The sequence below is a fragment of the Lolium perenne genome, chromosome 3 (genome assembly GCF_019359855.2).
Source record: "Lolium perenne isolate Kyuss_39 chromosome 3, Kyuss_2.0, whole genome shotgun sequence".
Lineage (NCBI taxonomy): Eukaryota > Viridiplantae > Streptophyta > Magnoliopsida > Poales > Poaceae > Lolium > Lolium perenne.
This window is the reverse complement of record NC_067246.2, coordinates 47858639-47878299: the sequence shown is the minus strand read 5'-3', so window position 1 is coordinate 47878299 and position 19661 is coordinate 47858639. Positions and strand designations below refer to the sequence as shown.

The 19661-nt window shown below is 48.1% G+C and overlaps 2 protein-coding genes and 1 long non-coding RNA gene across 4 annotated transcripts; 2 read left to right on the top strand and 1 right to left on the bottom strand.

Moving 5' to 3' along the window:
• The first annotated feature begins 1653 nt into the window (after positions 1-1653).
• LOC127341345 (uncharacterized) lies at positions 1654-2883 on the top strand. Its single transcript, XM_051367157.2, has 2 exons — positions 1654-2463; positions 2568-2883. Exons 1-2 carry the CDS (start codon positions 1753-1755, stop codon positions 2652-2654), a joined length of 798 nt encoding a protein of 265 aa, XP_051223117.2. The 5' UTR covers positions 1654-1752; the 3' UTR covers positions 2655-2883.
• A 10888-nt stretch (positions 2884-13771) lies between these two features.
• Positions 13772-16740, top strand: LOC127341348 (uncharacterized). Of its 2 annotated transcripts, none has more exons than XR_011754872.1 (3): positions 13772-15554; positions 15943-16043; positions 16205-16329. It is a non-coding gene; the product is annotated as an uncharacterized lncRNA (long non-coding RNA). The 2 variants fall into 2 exon arrangements; XR_007875442.2 differs by lacking the exon at positions 13772-15554 and adding an exon at positions 16610-16740 and having other exon boundaries at positions 16205-16362.
• LOC127341347 (uncharacterized) lies at positions 16025-19248 on the bottom strand. The gene is made up of 2 exons (XM_051367158.2): positions 16509-19248; positions 16025-16389 (listed from the first exon to the last, which is right to left on the bottom strand). The coding sequence occupies exons 1-2, from the start codon at positions 19246-19248 to the stop codon at positions 16025-16027; spliced, it is 3105 nt and encodes a 1034-aa protein (XP_051223118.1).
• Between the last annotated feature and the right edge of the window lie 413 nt (positions 19249-19661).

Genomic DNA, 19661 nt, shown 5'->3' with positions numbered 1-19661 from the left:
GTGAAGGAGTAACCAAATAATTGGAAGGGCAACGGGAATTTCGCTTCCATCCAAACGATTACCCTGATTCTGAGTCAACGCCAAAAATTTGGTTTGGCAGTAGCTGGCTGCAATCCAAACGGACCCATGGGGTCAGAAATCTCTAGCCAATATTTTGGCTAGCCAATGGTTGCCAATATTTTGGTAAGGAAAGCTATGGCCCGAACACTGCTATCACCACCATGCAGAATCGGTAGAAACAATCAAGGGTGGTGGACTCCGCCATCCGAAGATAGTCATCGGCAGAATCACCAGGAGCTCCATATGCCAGCATCCGCATAGCCACTGTGCACTTTTGGAGGGCGGAAAACCCTGTCATGCCGGTGCAATCCAACTTGCATCTGAAATAGGAGTCGTACTCTCGAAGGGCGTACACAATTCTCAGCAAGAGCTTCCGGCTCATCCTGAAACGACGTCTAAAAACAGCCTCACCGTGCAATGGATTATTGGCGAAGTAGTCGGCGTAGAGCATGCAATAGCCCTCCATTCGCTGCCTCGGCTTGCACTTCCGGCGACCTGGTGCCGACCCACCACGATGACCAATGACCTTCTCGATGTACAAGACGGACAAGCAAGTTAGGATCAACATGTGCTCCTCGTCTTGGGCGGCGGCTGCCATCTCTTCTTCAAAAAGCTCGACGTCGGAGTCCATGTCCGGCCAGACAATTGGACGAACATCTACCGGGCGTGTCGACGAGGCGCGACGCGAGGGAGTTTCCCGACGGCGGAAAATAGGCAGACGGCACCACAGACAGGGGAATATAGGCTGCTGGTGGAGGGACGACGAAGTTCAGGCAGACCGACGGATTGACGAGGGGTGGTGCCGGTGGCGACATAGCAATGAGAGGGGAGGGGGATTTGCAATGTGAAAGTGGTGGGGTTCGTGTGTTCTCTCGCCGACAGAGCGGGCTCGTCCCCGCTTTTCTCTCGTCCGGAGACCCAAAATACAACCTATTTTTTTCTAAAAAAATTTAAACCTGAGGAAATACAAAGTAATATTACTTAATATTACCTCTCCATTTCAAACAGAACTTCACATGAGTATTTCGAACATGTGTATGTCAGGTAAAAAAAACATGTGTATGTCTACACCGAATAAATTTTATGAGTTTCTGAAACATATAAGTAAAATTTTCAAGTATTTCGAAAACTAGGAGCACTGGTACCACCAAATAAACCTGCTCTCCTAAACTTCAGAGGTACTATACAGTTGCATACATTTTCTATACATGCGTGATTTATATTGTTATATCTTTTGAAACTTAGAAATATATTTTTTACTCTCTCAAAACAGTTGGCTCAGATGTTCCCCGTTCTAAATATTCCTCCACAGCGGGCATCGTGCACTCGTGCTTATCCACTGCCTTGCGCGTTCCCGTCAATTGGTCATCACTCCATCACGAATTGTTTCCCTCCCGGCACATGCTGCCTATGCATGCATGTCCTCTCCAATCACCTCAATCAAATCGTAGGGTTCTGTCACTTTGTGTGTCTCTGTAGACGGAGTAATGCTACATCTACGGGCACTTTGTCTACGGAATGGGCTTACAGGATGACGGCACCTGTGAGCCTGTGACTGGCCAAAGGCGTAGGCGACGGGGTTAAATATAACAACAGGCCGGCGCCACCTCCCACGGGCCGGAGTGCAGCATATTCCTTTCTACCCACCACAGCAACTTTGGCTGACCTAGACACCGCTGAGCTCCGATCGAAATGGCGACCATCAGCACCACGAGCACCGCTCTGAGCATGAAGCTCCTGGTGGACACCAGGGCGCAGCGGGTGCTGTTCGCGGAGGCAAGCAAGGACGTGGTGGACTTCCTCTTCTCCCTCCTCGCCCTCCCGGTCGGCACCGCCGTGAAGCTGCTCGGGAAGGAGTCCATGGTCGGCTGTCTCGGCAGCCTCTACGGCAGCGTGGAGAAGCTCGACTGCACCTACGTCCAGCCCGGCGCCGCCAAGGACGCGCTCCTCCACCCGACCGTCCTTTCCCCGGCCTTCAGCAACAAAAGCTCCCTCCTCGGCTTGCCGGCGGCGGCGCTGTCCCCCGGGGCGACAAAGCCAAAGATGTTCTACAGATGCAACAAGGGATGCGGCCCGGTTGGCGGGTTCGGCGCTATTAGTACTTGCGGCAGCTGCCGTGGCTACATCACGGACGCTTACGCCACCGAGTGTCCCTCGTGCCGCAGCCAGATGACCACGAAGTTGACGCTCGTACCGGCCGAGTCGGAAGACCAGGTGGTGGCTCAGGCGGCGGCCGTCGTCAGCGGGAAGGGGTTCGTGCAGGGCATCGTGACGTACACGGTGATGGACGACCTCGCCGTGGCGCCCATGTCGTCTATCTCCAGCATCACGTTGCTCAACACCTTCGCCGTCAAGGACATCGGCGCGCTCCAGGAGAAGACGGTGCATCTCGGCTACAAGGAGGTGATCCATCATCACTTATCTCTTTCATCCACCTTTCTCTTTTCCATTTCTGTTGTCAAGCATCTGCAACAGCTTTCTCAGGCTGCAAATAACAACGTTTGCAGGGTTTGGAGATTCTGAAGGCGTCGCTGCAGTCCCAGACCGTCCTCACCGATGTCTTCCTTGGGAAGAAGATCAACAGTGGGGCTTGAAGTATAGGAGCTCGATCCATGAACATGTAGGCTTGATTAGGGTCCTTTTGGACGCAAAGGGGTGGGCTCGATTCATGTAGGCTAAGTAAGTTGCTCCTTTTGTGTGGGAAAGGGGTGCTATATCTCGATCCATCTACTAGCTTATTCAGGTTGGTCTTCTGTGCGCGTGTGCTCGTGCCGGGGTACGTGTAAGCATCACGATCAGAACTATCTCTTGCAGACCTTGTTACGTTTCTTCGTGTACTTTCTCCGTTTCCAAAAAAAAAAAAAACTGCTCAAATTTATCTAAATATAATTATATTTAGACATACTTCTAGTGTGTAGATATATCCATATCTTTTTTTTAGAGGGATATGTCCATATCTTAAAAAAGCTGAGCAGCTTTTTAAAAAAAAATGGGAGTAAGTATTGTATACGTACTCCCTTTGTTCAGTAACAAATGTGGCAATTTTTTCTAGATTGTGTTTTAGTGTTGAGATAAACTTAAGATTTTAATTTGTCAATGTGTGCACTAGGAGAATACTGTTTGAATACCTTGAATACTCACCTGTGTTCTTTGTGGAGTTGTGTCCTAACTTTGTGTGAAGGTTGGCCGCCTCAATCAGTCTTACTTAGTGGAGAAGGTGGGTATGTCTTTGTGGTGTGCTCAGAATAAGTAACGTCTTTGTGCCGGTTGGCATTTTTATGGTGTCACACCTCCTACACTTAGACGTACTTCCTCTTGTGAAAGAAACTACAGGAAACATATCACGACTTGTCTCTGCTTGCTCCCGGTTGTACTGCTTCCCTTTTCTCACACTTTTTTATTTTGTTTCCTTTTCCTTGTTTGCATCGCATATAGGTTCATCAATTACTTCAAGCTATCACTTTTACATTCCTGCTTCCGTTATAAAAATTGAAAAGGTAACAATTTGTGTAGCTCCTATTCAACCGCCCTTTTAGTCGATAGACTCACCCTTTCAGTATGGATCACGGCTCACATCTAGGTTATAACTCTTGCCGCTCTATCACAGAGGGTCGCGAGTTCGATTTCATTTCCCAACCAAGTATTGTTTGGCAAGTTTACTCTCTCTGCATGTGAAATTTTTGCTAAAAGTCGAAAAAACGGATGTCTGCGAGCGGAGTTCCAGCCCTTATTGGTCGTGGTTCCCAATCAGGTCGGCCGTTACCGTACGCCGCACACCCCCCACGCTCGGTATGAGCCTGCCTGGTCGGCCTAATTTGTGTTTTTCTTGTTTTTTTGTTTCGTTTTTTCTTTCCTTTTCGTTTTTCTTTATGTTTCTGTTTTTTTGTTTCTTTTTTACTTTCTCTCGATTTGGTAAATATTAAGATTACAAAATGTTGAGATTTTGAAAATGTTTGAATTGTTTAAAAATGTTCAATTTTAAAAGATGTTTAAATCTCAAAAAATGTTCAATCTCAAAAAGTGTTCATCTTTAAAAAATGTTCAAATCTCATAAATGTTCAGATTTTAAAATGTTTAGATTTTGAAAATGTTCAATTTTTAAAAAAATATTTAAATTTTAAAATATTCATATTTTATAAAATTTCACTTCATGATTTTTCTAAATAATCAGATTTTAAAAATTAATAATAAAATAATAAATAAAATAAAAATAGGGAATTAAAAAAACTACCCTATCGTGTTGGGCTGCGGCCCAACAGACCGCCACTGAGGCACCTCTGGGTGTGCGGTAGCACACAACTGCCACACGGGTCGGCGCATAGGAGCTCCCCTTGTTGGGTGTGAGCGTAAACCTCTAGCTACTGTGATGTGCAAGTGTTACATCATACTAGGATACTAGCAGGTGGCTGACTAATTTTTTTTGACTTGGCAGGTGGCTGACTAATCACTGGCGTGTATGTGTAATCTGGTGGTATTGCAGATGCTGCCGTTTGTAGTTGCCGGGATAATGCTAGCTAGCTTCTGCGCGCGCGTGCGTAATTTGGTCACTAGATTACTTTTGCGTTTTGCGAATCAGAAGAATACTTGGTTCGATGTGCCCAGTGGCCGCGATTGGATAATCCATCACCGTCTTTGATTCTCTACATACTGATGTTAATACATACGATGTTTCCGTTCCAGTGATCGATTAATAAAAAACAGGGTTGCTGCTCCCAACTGGATATGCAGAAATTCACAATAACAATTTAGTAAGTGCTCCATGTGCTAAATTAAGGTTCCATCACTTCTGAGATTCTCTTTAAAGGGGACTATTATTAGTACTTACTATTGTGTAATATTGTGGAACGATCATTGATATTTTCACAAAATGTTGTAAAATACTCATGCCATTATTCATTGAGAAAGGAAGTCCATGCTATAAATGACCGGCATGTCTGTTGTAAAATAGATATTCGCATCATTTTTCGCGAAAACGCAAAAACTTTGCGTTCGATTCATTGATAGAAAAAAGAGTTTACATTATAAGCCTAAGAGCATCTCTAGCAGATCCCCTGTTGTGGGTATACTTCATGAGTGTACCATCGACAGTGCCTAGACCCGGCAAACCCGGCCCATAGATGGTGATGGTGGCATATAGCCCATCGGACGGCCCAGTTGCTGTTGATCAAGATGGAGGAAGTCCAGCCCAGGAACATGGAGGCGGATCCCACCGACTTAACCTGGAAGTCGGATCCGGCCTGGCCCATCAGGGGTAGCCGAATCCAGTATGGCGTATAAGGGAAGTCGGATCCTTAACGTGCACGGCAGTGTAATATTCTGTAGTTAGGCAAGATTGTATTCCGGTTAGGACTCACCGTGGAAACCCTAGATCCTGGCGTCTTTATAAGCCGGATCCTGGGAGCCCTAGAGGCGAACAACCACAACTCATTGTAACAACGCGAAATCGCCCAGATCCGCATAATAACCGCCGATTTCCGGTTTGGATGGTAAAAAAGGACTGTTCAGATCCCGCATCAGACCCCCATTTACAAAAAAATCCGGGCTGCCCTGATTCGCGCCGCACGACCCCCAAGTTCCCGGGTCGGAGAGGCTGTGCGAGGGCGGCCTCCATCCATTTCCCCATCTTGGCGCGAAGGAAGTTTTAACTCGTCCCTTTCCCGCTTCCGCTTCACCCGCCGCTCCTGATTCCACCGCCCCCACCCATCTCCGGCCACCGGAGCCCCCGCGTCCGCCCAGACATGGACGCAATCGCCCCTCTGCTGCTCCCGAGCCAGGCCGCACCGTGCTCCCACTGGCCCCTGCGCTCCTGATGCAGTTGACCCTGCCGTCCCGACAAAGCAGGTGAAGTGGCCGAGCAGCAAGGTGGCGGCCGCGGCGCCGAAGAAGGCGGCCCCAGAGAAGGTTGCGAAGAAGCCACCGGTGGCAAAGATGGCTTCGCTGACTGCCTTGACAGCGGCGTTGGTGCCTAGACCGACGGAGCGCGCAAGGTGGTCGATGAAAGTCCCGCGGTTGATGACGCGCCGGAGTCGTACGTTGACATGCTCAACGATGCTGCCATGTACATTGACTCGTCGCCTCTTGCGGACTACGGTGACCGCAACGACGGATTGGAGGAGGGGTTTGAAGGCGAAGAGTTCGACGAAGAAGAAGACGCCGGCGGCGAGGGACAAGACGAATGGGAAGAGATCGAGGAGGGGGCGTTCGATGGGGCGTTGGCCAAGGCGAAGGGGAGAGCGATCCGTACCGGCAACTACTCCTAATTCGAAGACATGATCTTGATCCGTGCTTGGTAGGCGGTTTCGATGGATGCCGTGACCGGCACCGACCAAACCGGCAAGAGGTATTGGCAATCCAATTGATGCCGCCTCTCTCTACTACTCCGATCCGCTCCTACCGCTCGCTCCAAGGACGATGGGACACCATCAAGTTGAGGGACACCCTTCTTGAGCACAATCCGAAATGGAAGTTGAGGGAACAAGAGGAGTCACCGCCAAAGCACAAGCTTATCGAGTTTGGAGGATGCGGAGGATGATAGAAGTGGACAGGATGGAGAAGTTCGTGGACCAATTGCTGTTCTTGCGTGATAAGACTGCTTCCTTGGATGAGGCCCGGATCTTCATCAGCCATAGTGACAAAGGCAAGTCTTTCGCATGGATTCATCATGCCTTGAAGCAGAATGCTCGCATGCTTCATGTTTATGATGCCCATAGCCCTGTCAGGTTGGATAGCATACTATGTGTCCTGCTCAGCATCTTAAAAGAGTAAGGCTTGAATCTATCTCTTTGGTCGATGGGATCTTTGGGCCACTGAATTGCAACTTTCCTATGCTCGAACATTTAGAGATGGAGCTTTGCATTGTGTGGACAACAGTCTTTGGTCGATGGGATCTTTGGGCCACTGAATTGCAACTTTCCTATGCTCGAACATTTAGAGATGGAGCTTTGCATTGTGTGGACAACAGCTGAGATCATATCGAGGTCACTAAAGACTCTGTTAAAGAGATCGGTCTGTACACGTATCTGTATAGTAATCCTACGTGAATACAACTTGTTGTAATCTGTTGTGCTGCTATATAAAGAGAGATACGGGTGGTCTGTATACCACACCGAAAACCCTAAACACGTTTCTCAACTTGGTATCAGAGCGATCGAGCGCCGTCGCGAGCTTTCTCCGCGCCGCCGCCGCACGATCCGATCTTCTCCGCGCGAAGTCCTCCACCGCGCAGAGCCATCTCGCCCGTAACGTCGCCGTAGTCCCCTGCCGTCGCCGCGTTCCCTCGCCGCGCTGCCGCGATGACGTCCGGAGCGATTCAGACCTCGCAGACATCGGGAGCGCTCGTCTCCTCCCCGATCTCGTCTGTCCCTGCTGGGGTCGTGCCCACCGTCCCGGTCCGCCTCGACTCCACCAACTTCATGCTGTGGAAAGGACTGGCTCTTCCCAACCTCTCCGGTGCTGGTCTCCGTGGTCACCTCGATGGAACCGAGGTCGAGCCCCCGATGACGATCAAGCAAGGCACCGGTGATGAGTAGATCGATGTGCCTAACCCTGACTATACTCGCTGGTGGATCGTTGATCAGCGGGTGGTTGGCGCACTCCTCGGCTCCATGGAGCCTGATATCGCATGCCAGCTGATTGGCTGCAAAAACACCGCTGCTGTTTGGGTGGCGGTTCACACCATGTTCGGCGCCCAAAGCCGCGCCAGTGTTCGCCACATCCGTCGCCAGTTGCAGACGCTGCGCAAGGACGATCTGTCCGCGTCGCAGTACATGCACAAGATGAAGGCATTGGCCGATACCATGGCTGTGGCGGGCGCCCCTATTTCCAATGACGAGCTCGTGGACTACATCATCACCGGCCTTGGGAAGGCGTATAATTCCATTGCCGGGAACCTCACCATGAACAACCGATCCGTGCCCTACTCAGAGTTTTACTCCTCGGTGCTCTCTTTTGAGTCCCTTCAAGCGGCACAGGCACAGGAGGATGTTGACTTCATCTCCTCCGCTAATGCGGCTGCGCGCCCCAGCTCCTACAACAACCCTAGCCGGCCGCGTTCGTCGGATTTTGCTCCTGTTCAATACAGCGGGGGCTCCTCGGGTGGTTCCAATGCCTACTCGCAGCAAGGCCAAGGTCGTTCGTACAACGGCGGCAACCACCAAGGCGGCAATGACCGCCAGCAATCTCAATCTAGCGGGTATGGTGGTGGCAATGAGCGCCAACACAATGGCGGCAATGGTGGTGGTGGTCGCAACAAGAGGCAGCGCCCTCGCTGCCAAATCTGCAACTACTGGGGGCACCAGGCGTATCAATGCAAGAACCGCTTCAACCCCGACTTCCGCGCCGACAACAACTCCAACCAGCGTTCAGGCAATGGCGTCACCACCTCCCACAACCCTCCTCATTGGTTGATGGACTCTGGCGCGTCGGACCACTTCACCAACGACCTCGAGCGCCTCCACATTCATGAGCCCTACAATGGGAAGGACAATGTTCAAGTTGCCAATGGGACAGGTTTGTCTATTTCGCATATTGGTCATTCGACTTTAGCCGGTTCATCTCTTCACTTGAAAAACATTCTCCATGTTCCTGATATTAGTCAGCATCTTTTGTCCGTCTATCGCCTTGTCTGTGATAATTACGTGTTTGTTGAATTTCACCGTGATTTTTTCTGTGTTAAGGACAAGGCAACCCGGAGAATTCTTCTTCTCGGTAGGAGTCAAGATGGCCTTTATCCGATCCCATACACTCGAGCATCTCCCTCTTCACGTCGCCATGCTAGTTCCAGTGTCAAGGTGTCGTCGTCACGGTGGCATCAGCGTCTTGGTCATCCCTCAAATAAAGTAGTGCAGAGTCTTGTTCAGCACCATAGTTTGCCTTGTTTACCTTCAGACAATTTAGTTTGTGATGCTTGTCAACGTGCTAAAAGTCATCATTTATCTTATAATGCTTCTGAACGTGTTTCCACTATGCCTCTTGAATTGATCCACTCAGATGTTTGGGCTCCGGCTATCTCTTCGTCGGGTGGTTATAAATATTATGTTAGCTTCATTGATGACTATTCGCGTTTTTGTTGGATCTATCTTCTCAAACATAAATCTGATGTTGAACAAGTTTTCTACAACTTTCAGGCCCATGTTGAGCGCCTCTTAGACACAAAAATAAAGCTGTTCAGTCCGATTGGGGTGGTGAGTATCATCGGTTGCATCGCTATTTTCAGCGCATCGGTATCTCTCATCGGATGTCGTGTCCTCACACCTCCCAGCAGAACGGCATTGCTGAACGCAAGCATCGCCATCTTGTCAAAACAGGCCTGGCTCTTCTGGCCCATTCCTCTGTTCCCCTTCGCTTTTGGGATGAGGCTTTCCTCACTGCGTGTTATCTTATTAATAGGATGCCTACACCAGTGTTAGACCGTGATACTCCTATTCATCGTCTCTTGAAAATCCAGCCGAACTTTGATTTTCTTCGTACGTTTGGTTGTGCATGCTGGCCTAGTCTCCGCAAATATAATGCTCGCAAGCTAGCCTTCCGGTCGACTCAGTGCGTGTTCTTAGGCTATAGTTCCATGCATAAGGGCTACAAGTGTTTGGATCGCTCCACGGGTCGCATCTATGTCTCGCGTGATGCCATCTTTGACGAGTCGGTGTTTCCATGTGCCACTCCCGGTGTTAAAGTTGATCTCCCCACTCTTTCAAAGGCTATCACTTTCCCTTCATCTGAACCGGCTACGAGTACCAATTTGCGTAAATATGACCTGTCTTATTTGTCGGCTGATCCTTTTCCTGTAGCTGGTGATGTTTCTGTGCAGGATACCGCCCCTGTGATCGACGTAGCTGCCTCCACGATCGACGTGCATGGCGCAGTGCCTGATCTGCATGGCTCGGGTGCGGCTCCCGAGGCTCCTGGCGCTGCGTCTGCGGGCGCGTCTGGCGCTGCGGGTGCTCCTTCGGAGGTTTCGGCCCACGGCCCATCTATGCCACCCTCGCCGTGCACGCCTCCTTCATCGACATCGTCGCCCTCGCCATCGCTCGGGATTTCTCCTGCGCAGTCCGTGTCGCCCGCTGCTGAGGCGTCCTCCGCCGCGACACCTTCGACTGATGCTCCTCCTGGTCACCAGATGGTTACTCGTCAGCGTGATCACACCCGTCGAGATAAGGTCTATACTGGTGGAACGGTGCGCTATAATCCTGCCCGGCGTGCGTTTTTTGCTGAACCCGTGTTGCACCGTGAAGCTCTCCATGAACCGGCCTGGCGGGCTGCTATGGCCGATGAATTTTCCGCTCTTTGCAAGACACAGACCTGGGTTCTTGTTCCATGTCCGCCTGGTGTTAATGTTGTGAGCTGCAAATGGGTGTTCAAGACCAAACATAAGCCTGATGGTTCAGTGGACAAGCATAAGGCTCGCCTGGTTGCCCGGGGTTTCACACAGCAGTATGGTATCGATTATGGAGACACTTTTAGTCCGGTTGTCAAACCTGCGACTGTGCGACTGGTTCTTTCTCTGGCTATGTCTCGAGGCTGGGCCCTACGGCAGATTGATGTCAGCAATGCATTTCTTCATGGATTTCTGACTGAGGAGGTTTATATGCAACAGCCCCCCTGGGTTTGAAGATGCTCGTTATCCCTCTCATGTTTGTCGCCTGCAACGTGCTATCTATGGGCTCAAGCAGTCTCCTCGCGCTTGGTACGCGCGGCTTAGTGCTCTCTTATATCAGCTTGGCTTTGTTTCCTCTCGGGCGGATACGTCTTTGTTCATTTTCTCTCAAGCTGGCGTTCATATATACATGCTTGTTTACGTTGATGATATTGTCATTGCTGGCTCTAGTTCCCTGGCAGTTGATCGGCTGGTCAAGTCTCTCTCTCACACCTTTCCCATCAAAGATTTCGGTGTGTTGTCATATTTTCTTGGACTTGAAGCAACTTACAATTCCGGGGGCATGCAGCTGACACAACGCAAGTATGCACTTGATTTGCTTCATCGTGTCAGTATGGAGAATTGCAAGTCTACTTCTACTCCCCTTGTAGTTACAGAGAGGCTTGCCCGGGATACTGGTTCACCACTTGGTCCTTCAAATTCTTCCCGGTACCGCAGCATAGTTGGTGGTCTTCAGTATTTGACTCTTACTCGCCCGGATATCTCCTTTGCTATTAATAAAGTGTGTCAGTTTCTGTCTCAGCCCACTGAAGCTCATTGGGAAGCTGTTAAGCGTATTTTGCGCTATGTCAAGGGAACCTTGCATACAGGGTTGAAGTTCCATAAGTCGACATCTATGGGAATCAGCATATTTACAGATCGTCGCTCCACTGGAGGTTTTGCAATCTTTGTTGGACCAAACCTTGTGTCTTGGAGTTCTAAGAAGCAGCCTACAGTCTCTAGATCCAGTACAGAGGCTGAATATAAGGCGTTGGCTAATGGCGCTGCTGAAGCTATATGGGTTGAATCTTTACTCAAGGAACTAGGAGTTCCTCGGCGGCGAGTCCCAGTTTTATGGTGTGATAATTTGGGGGCCACCTATCTAACAGCAAATCCGGTGTTTCATGCTTGTACTAAGCACATAGAGATTGATTTTCATTTTGTGCGTGAGAGAGTTGCTGCTGGAGCGTTGGAGGTGAGATTTATCTCTTCAGGTGATCAACTGGCTGATGTTTTTACTAAACCAGCCACACGACAAATGTTGGACCGATTTTGTACCAATCTAAACCTTGTATGTAACCGTAGTTTAGATTGAGGGGGCGTGTTAAAGAGATCGGTCTGTACACGTATCTGTATAGTAATCCTACGTGTATACAACTTGTTGTAATCTGTTGTGCTGCTATATAAAGAGAGATACGGGTGGTCTGTATACCACACCAAAAACCCTAAACACGCTTCTCAACTGACTCTACATATCACCCGCTGCCGTTTTCTCAGGATCTCCTGATATGTGCCACAAACCTTACCCATCTCTCTATCCTTGATCCATTATGTTGTGGTGCTGTAGTAACCAGAGATCTGCCTTCTCTAATATCAGCTTCGATTACTCTATCTAATATCTTTCATGGCTATGGAGACAGAATAGTGGATCATCGCATACATGGCCTTTCACATGCCACAAAACTGGAGTTGCACGCACCATTACCCGAGGTACGGTGGGTTCTTCTTTCACATCCTTACAAGTTTATGTGAATACTCGTTGCTTCTTGCTTGTTTAGTTAGTTGCTTCTCTGTTTTAAATCAAGACGCTATCTACTTCTTGAACTGATTGTTTTCTCTCCTACATGTTTTTTTACTCGCCTAGTTAGTTGTTTTTCACATGCCTCCCTTACGATGTTATTTTGCTCTCTCCTATATGTTGGCAAGCTAGTATGGAAACATTATATCATGAACTAGCTTGGTCTCTTGAAACTACTTAACATGACCGTTGTTGCCTCATTTCTGTTGAATATGAAGCTTGTGTTTGAGAGAAGTCTGCAAACATGCTCGATGTTCAGCAACCTGACTAGGTTGCGCTGGGTGATTGGTGCATGTCTGCTGGCTTTTACCCGTTGTTCCGCATTCTCCACCACTCGCCCAAGCTAAAGGAGCTAAGAGTTAAGCTCGAGATGGTAAGTATACTTACGCCTGGCCCCCTCCCAGATGTGTATGTCTAATTGGCAATGGTCTGCTGCAACAGCTGCAAAACCATCGATAGTTTGACACCCTGCAATGCAGGAACACTGTCAAACATGCAATGAGGCCGAGTCCTCTGCACTTATGTTGGTGCAGGCGTTACTACCGATCTTCATCCCAGATGGGAAAATCAGTATCGAGAGTTATTGATACTGGCTATGACATGTGGAAAACCATTAATATTGAGCTATTTGGTTCAAATAGACTTTTGATATGTGCCTCTCTTGCTGGCTATGTAATTATTGTTCACCAAGTCAAGGCATGTAGACCTTTCTTGTTATTTATGATACTACAATCTACAGAACCTAGTGAAATTGAAGGAATGTTCAGGGCCACCTGGAAATTTCCAAGCAACAGCCTTGTTCGTGTAGATTCCTGGAAACCAATTGAAAGTTTGGTTTGCAATCCATTAGTATACTGTCCTCATTAGTGTTAAATAAACACAGGATCTGGTCTCAGGTTTTCACAAAGGGACCTTGCGTCAAGTGACCTAGGAAGTCCAAATCCTGTGACGACCTCACTTGAAGGCAGAGAAGAGGCTGCCGGCAGGCAAGACCGCCTCCAAAGAGGGTGACGAGGGGAAGAAGAAGGCGCGTGGAGACCTATGAGATCTACATCTTCAAGGTGCTGACGCAAGTTCGTTGCGACGTCGGCATCTCCTCTAAGGCCATGTCCATCATGAACTCCTTCATCAATGACATCTTTGAGAAGCTCGCCGGCGAGTCTGCAAAGCTGGCCCGGTAGACCAAGAAGCCCACCATCACCTCCCGAGAGATCCAGACTTGTGTTCGTCTCGTGCTACCAGGGAAGCTTGCCAAGCACGCACGCCGTCTCCCAGGGCACCAAGGCTCTCACCAAGTTCACATCCTCCTAGACTTGACTGTCAGTTTCAGGTTTCAGTCGTACGCTGTAGTTAGCCGTTGGTGCTTGTTCTGAATTTGGTCAAATGTAAGAAGTGTGCTGGTTGTGGGAACATCACTGTTATTTCAGCCTGAAGAAATAGCACTGTTGCTGCATCGCTCTGAATCATGCTTGTATCTTTTTTTTTTTTTTTGAACAATTCCTGTATCTATCTTGATCTGATCTTTTTGTGTGCGATTGTATCCTGGGTTGAACTGTAATTCTGCCTCCGCCGCCAACTCCTACCTCACCGTGTTCAGTTCGTTCCCCTCTGTATCATCTTACCAGACGCACGTACGAGGCCACCATCCCCACCCAAATCAGCCCAAAGCTGCAGCCTGAGGCGACATCGCTACCTACCCCAGCGCTGCCTGAATCAACAGCGCTGCCCGGCGCCAACTCCTTGTCACAGCGCCACCACACCTCGTCGGCGCCCCAGGATGTGAGTCAGTTCCCTGCCTCCTTCTCAGGTACCACCTCTGACTTGTCCGCGTCAAGCCTCGACACCACTCTTCGGCTTCAGATCATTATCAGTAAGCACGTCCGGGCGACAAGTACCACCTCTTCCTGATGCTCATTTGATCCCCTCAAAATCCCCCAGTACTGCTACTGCTTCTGTCGCCCCACAGATGTTTGGTGGAATGCCAACACCACCATCTGACTATGAGAATTACGGCTATGGGCTTACAAACCCAGTTCAGAGCTCATGTGTGCATGGTGAAAGCACAAATCTTTGTGAGCAACATGTTGATGAAGTGTCACAGTCTTATGGTTTTAACAGTCTCATTAGCCACAGTGTGTCCTAGCAGATGGTACCGAGCGTAGCAGATACTATGCACTACCAGAAAATTATGCCTTAGAGCGAGTTGTTCATGAGCCAATGTTCCCTGTCTTTCATAATGAGGTAGAGGGTTGTTCACATGAGTTCATTCAGGTGTTCGCTAGCCATCCTGAGCACCCATATAAAGAGCAACAAGAAAGTGGACAGTTTCTCGGAGGCAACAGGAACTGAACAATCGAGTGCTTATCTGAATTACACCTCTGGTGTCCTTGATTATACTCTTGAGCAGCAACAAAAATATGATGAGAAGACACTAGTGAATCTACCCGCACTCGTGAGCCCCACCATTGCATATATTGGCAATTCATGAGAGAAGACAAGTCTGGAATCCAGGAGCTACAAAATTCCCTATTATGTTCATGACTGCTCTTGGTGCTACAAAATTGCAGCGTGTAGATGGCTACAAGTCTGCAATGGTACAGATACTAGATGTGCAGTTTGGTGCAAGAAGGACACCCATTTCTGAATCCGGTATCCTGTATTCATATGTTTTTTTGTCTGGGATGGACACAAGTAAATGTACAGCAGCTAAGAGACCCACCGTTGAAGGTGTTGATAATTAATGAGAGAAGAAAAGAATGGGACCCAGGAGCTACACAATTACCTATCATGTACATGGCTGTTGCTGGTGCTACAAAATTGCAGCACGCAGATGCTTAACAGTCTGCAATGGTACAGATACTACCTCTACCTGTGTAGTGCGGTGCAAAAAGAGCACCCAATTTTGCTTCTGCTCTCATGTGTTACTGTGATTTTGATTTGCGATGGACAGAAGCTGCTCTTAATCTGGCTGTTCCATGTTCTAAAGTCACAAAAGTGCAAGTGACAGAACAAATGCATTGGCGGACCCAGAATTTTACCACGGGGTATGCCGCATAAAAAAATTGACGAGCGGTTCGGTAAATTCAGAAGCGATGGTAGAATGGGCTTCATGGAAAATTACAATGCACCTTGCATGCGGATTTCGCAGGGTGGCATCGATTGTTCAGGCTTCGTGGTTGTGAGCTGCCGGTGGCCGGTGAAGGGCGAAGTAGCAATCAACCTCGCGATGTTACGGCACACCGGCGCAAGTCAGTCGTCCCGACGTGCATCATCACTAGCGTCCAGGTGCCCTGATCAGCCAATCTTCTTCTCCTCCTAACCTGGTTGGGTGTGGCGGCGTGGTCCCTGGTAGTTTTTTTTTTTCTCGGCCGAGATGTTGGAATCTGGCCGAAATTAATGTTGCCTGTGTATCAGTCTGAGAATGCGAAAGACTTGTGCCATTTAATTTCTCAAATATCTAAAACTTGCTATAGGGCTATTGCAGAACACCACGCTTTTTTTAGATCAATAGTACTCCAAAAAGGAGAACCCCAGTTCCATTACTCCAATGAAACCCAGGCAGGCTGATATATGATTCAGTACAGGTTCCGGAAAAGTAAAGACTGAGAAAAATAAGCCACCATGGTTTTTGCCTTTTGCATTTGTTTGATACATATAAATTTTATTGTTGCAGGATCATATCTTGCGCCAGCATGTTTATTCAATGCTGCTCCGAATGGCTTGAGTCCAGGCTTCTCTTCCTGCTCTGCATTTCACTATGAGTTAGCAACAAAGGTAATGTATGCATCTCTGATTGCATGCATCTCTGCCGCTGCATCTCTTGTCAATGTTCTGTCTCGGGGCTGTTGCTTTGAACAGGATATGCCAAGCCTGAAGACAGAAACCAAACACTCATGGATTCTAGTAGTAACGTTATCACATTGTTCTCCGTGCAGCCATATTGATGGGTCAGCTATCTCCAACGTTCTATCTTGAAGAGCATCCTCGCAAAACTTGTGCAGACCCAATGAATCTCTAAATGTGTCCTCAGTTGGGCTTCTTCCGGTGAACATCTCAAGCAGCAATATGCCAAGACTGTAAATATCACCAGGAGGTGAGACCGCAGAGCCTTCTCCATACTCTACAATTATGCAACATTTTTTTATTAGCAAGCCAAATTGGTTTGAATTTAAAAAAAATCACACATATATGGAGAAGAAAACGAAAATAAAAGGATGAAACTAGAAGAATTTCAGTCACCTGGAGCAACATAGCCTATGGAACCTCTAATTCCCATTGAGCTATACGAGTTTTGCATCATCTCACTTGTATTTTCTTGAATGATCCTTGATATGCCAAAGTCTCCAACTCGGGCGCTCATGTCGTCAGCAAGAAGAATGTTGCTTGGCTTCAGATCACAATGGATTACCAATGGTTGACAGTAGTTGTGGAGATATTCTACTGCGTCCACAATATTGACAGCAATCTCAAGCCTCTGGACAAAGCTGACTGTGTTATTTGCACTTGGCTCTTGAGATTTTGGGTGAAGCCAACCATCCAAATTGCCATTGGGCATGAACTCAAAAACTAATGCCTTGAACTCTTGACCTTGGTGGTTGATGCTTGAACAAGAAGTAATGATCTTTAGGAGATAATGGTGACGTATCCTTCTCACGGCCTCGCATTCAGCCTCAAAGCTCTTGGAATACCTGGATTGACCAAGGTCAAACACCTTGACAGCCAGGGTTCTTCCCTCATTGTCCAAGACACATTTATAAACTGTACCATAACTTCCTTTGCCAAGGAAATTATCATCTGAAAAACCGTTAGTTCCTCGCAATAGTGCATGATAGGAGATTCTCTCGTAATGGTCCTCACCGATTGAATATTGCACTATCGTCTTATGGCCTTGTTTGAGCTTCTTGTGAAATATCCAAACAAGAAGAATAACTGAAAGTGACAAGAAGATTGCTCCAATTGCTGCTAGAGAAACTACAAGAGACTTTCGCATCCTTTTTTTGTCCTTGCTTAAGGGGCCTGTGAGGCATGGAGCCAAGTGAAGTTGAGGTACACCACCGCACAGATTAATATTGCCAGCAACTGCTATGTAAGTGATGTTTCTGAAAACGCCTCCATCTGGCACCCCGCCTTGCAAACCATTGAAGGATACATCCAGTTTGGATAACGATGTCAAATTCTGTAGAACTAATGGGATTGATCCTGACAAGTTGTTGTGTGCTAGGTATAATTCCTGAAGGTTTCCAATACTTCCAAGGGCATCAGGAATATTGCCAGAGAACTTATTCATGGTCAGGTTAAGTTTACCGAGCCCCTTTATATTCTTCAGTGACTGAGGTATGCTTCCGTCAAAGGAGTTATTGTCTAACAAAAGCCATTCCAACACAACGCAGTTCTGAATACTGTCGGGTATCTTGCCAGACAACTGGTTTCCTGATAGAATCAGTTGGTTAAGGTTTGCCAAGCTACCAACTTCATGAGAAAGGGGTCCAGTTAAGGAATTGTATGACAAGTCCAAGTACCAAGAAAGTCCAGGTAATCTCAAAATCTCACTAGGTATTGAACCATTAAGTCTGTAATTTGTTGACAAATCAAGTACATAGAGTTTTTTCAACTCCCCCAAGCTTGCCGGAATGGGTCCTTCCAAGTTGTCACAGAATGCTAGAAGCTTGTTTAACTGTGAAAGGTTCCCTAGTGATGACGGTATGTGGCCAGACAAGCTACTGTTATACAAGGCTAGCTCAATCAAGTTTTCTAGTTTACCAATACTCTCTGGAATCACTCCGGATATGGAAGTATTTGCTATGGCAAGCATGTTGAGACCAACCAAATTGCCAATGTCTGCAGGAATTCCCCCAGAGACCCTACTATCTATTATGTATAACTTCTGGAGAGTTGTTGAGAGGTTCACAATTGAACCCGGTAGTTGTCCTCCAAAAGAGGAGCCACCAAGTACCAAGTACCTCAGCTGGCTGCAGTTTGCCAAAGAAGTAATGAATTCCCACCCTTTGTTGTCATTCACTTCAAGCCTATTGTATGCCAAGTCCAGAATTTGAAGGGTTCCAAGCATCCCCAAAGTGGGAGGCACATACCCACTAAATTCATTGGTCCCGAGTAGAAGTTCTCTTATATAAGATAGATTGGATACTGAGGATGGGACAGCTCCCGTGAAGTAGTTAGCATTCAAGTTAAGAATTTGCATCTTTGGAAACTTGTTGCTGATATCAGCAGGAATTGTTCCAAACAACATATTTCCCCGCAATTGAAGCTTTTCCAGCGACGACAAGTTGTAGAGAGAAGGTGGAAGCATACCAGATAGGTCATTCATGTAAAGTATGATCCGCTTCATGCTCTGGATGCTGCCGATCCCTTGTGGGATTGAGCCCATGAGCTGGTTATTGGAAAGATCAAGGTTTTGCAGATGGGACAAATTGGTCAGGGATGCAGGGATGGGCCCTGTGAGGCTGTTGTTACTCAGCGAGATCTCTTTCAGTGACGTGAGCCTTTCGCCAAGCTCAGCCGGAATGCCCCCATCAAGATTGTTGCTGTCTAGTGCCATGATGGTCATTCCGACGCAAGAGCTCAGGTTCAGAGGAAGCATACCAGAGAAGGAGTTGTAACCCAGGTCGAGCGTCTGCAAGTGTTGGAGCCGGCCGAGGCTCGCTGGAATCTCCCCACGGAGCCAGTTGAAGCTCAGGTTGAGTGTCCTCAGGAACGTGAGGTTCCCAAGGGCTGTGGAGAGTGCTCCAGCGAGGGCCCTGCTGTGCAAGATCAGCGCCACCACCCGCGCGGGCCTTCGATGACTGCATGTCACTCCTTCCCAGCTGCAGAAGTCGGCACTGCTGTTCCAAGAGACCAGCGAGCCACTGTCACTGACCTGTTCTTTGAAAGCAAGCAGTGTGGCCTCGTCCTGAGCCCTCGCCATGGCGATCATCAGGACGGCTACAAGTGACCCCTGCAAGATCATGACCCCCATTGCCATGTTTCTCTAGGTTTGGTTGGCAAGTAGTAGCGTCTGATTCCCTTGTGGCTCCAAGAAGCAATTTATACCCTATCCTCTTTTAACAGCTTTACACTGTTTCAGCAGCCCTACTAAGTTTGCAGCGACTACAACGCTGGGTCTATGGAAGACTGGGGTCCATGCTTCTTGTTCGTTTTGAGGTGACAATGACATTGTAACCCACTGGAAGAACCTTTAGACATGTTTATAATGGGGTATCACTTGAGTGGATCTTCTTTTCTCTTAGTTGGTGATGCGTCACAACGCACCCGTGGTGACACTGTATCTTCGTTGTGATTGCGAAAACAAGAAAATTCCCAATTGCTATAAAGCGTCCATGCGCTCTCTGTCGCCAGCGCACTCGCCAAGTGTCTGTAGCTAGCAAGTTTCACTGG

Excerpts from the sequence above, each read along its gene's own strand:
- LOC127341345 (XM_051367157.2), top strand. The coding sequence starts at position 1,753 with ATGGCGACCATCAGCACCACGAGCACCGCTCTGAGCATGAAGCTCCTG. Across the intron at positions 2,464-2,567 it reads TGCATCTCGGCTACAAGGAG|GGTTTGGAGATTCTGAAGGC; the intron begins GTGATCCATCAT and ends CAACGTTTGCAG.
- LOC127341347 (XM_051367158.2), bottom strand. The coding sequence starts at position 19,248 with ATGGCAATGGGGGTCATGATCTTGCAGGGGTCACTTGTAGCCGTCCTG. Across the intron at positions 16,390-16,508 it reads CATAGGCTATGTTGCTCCAG|AGTATGGAGAAGGCTCTGCG; the intron begins GTGACTGAAATT and ends GCATAATTGTAG.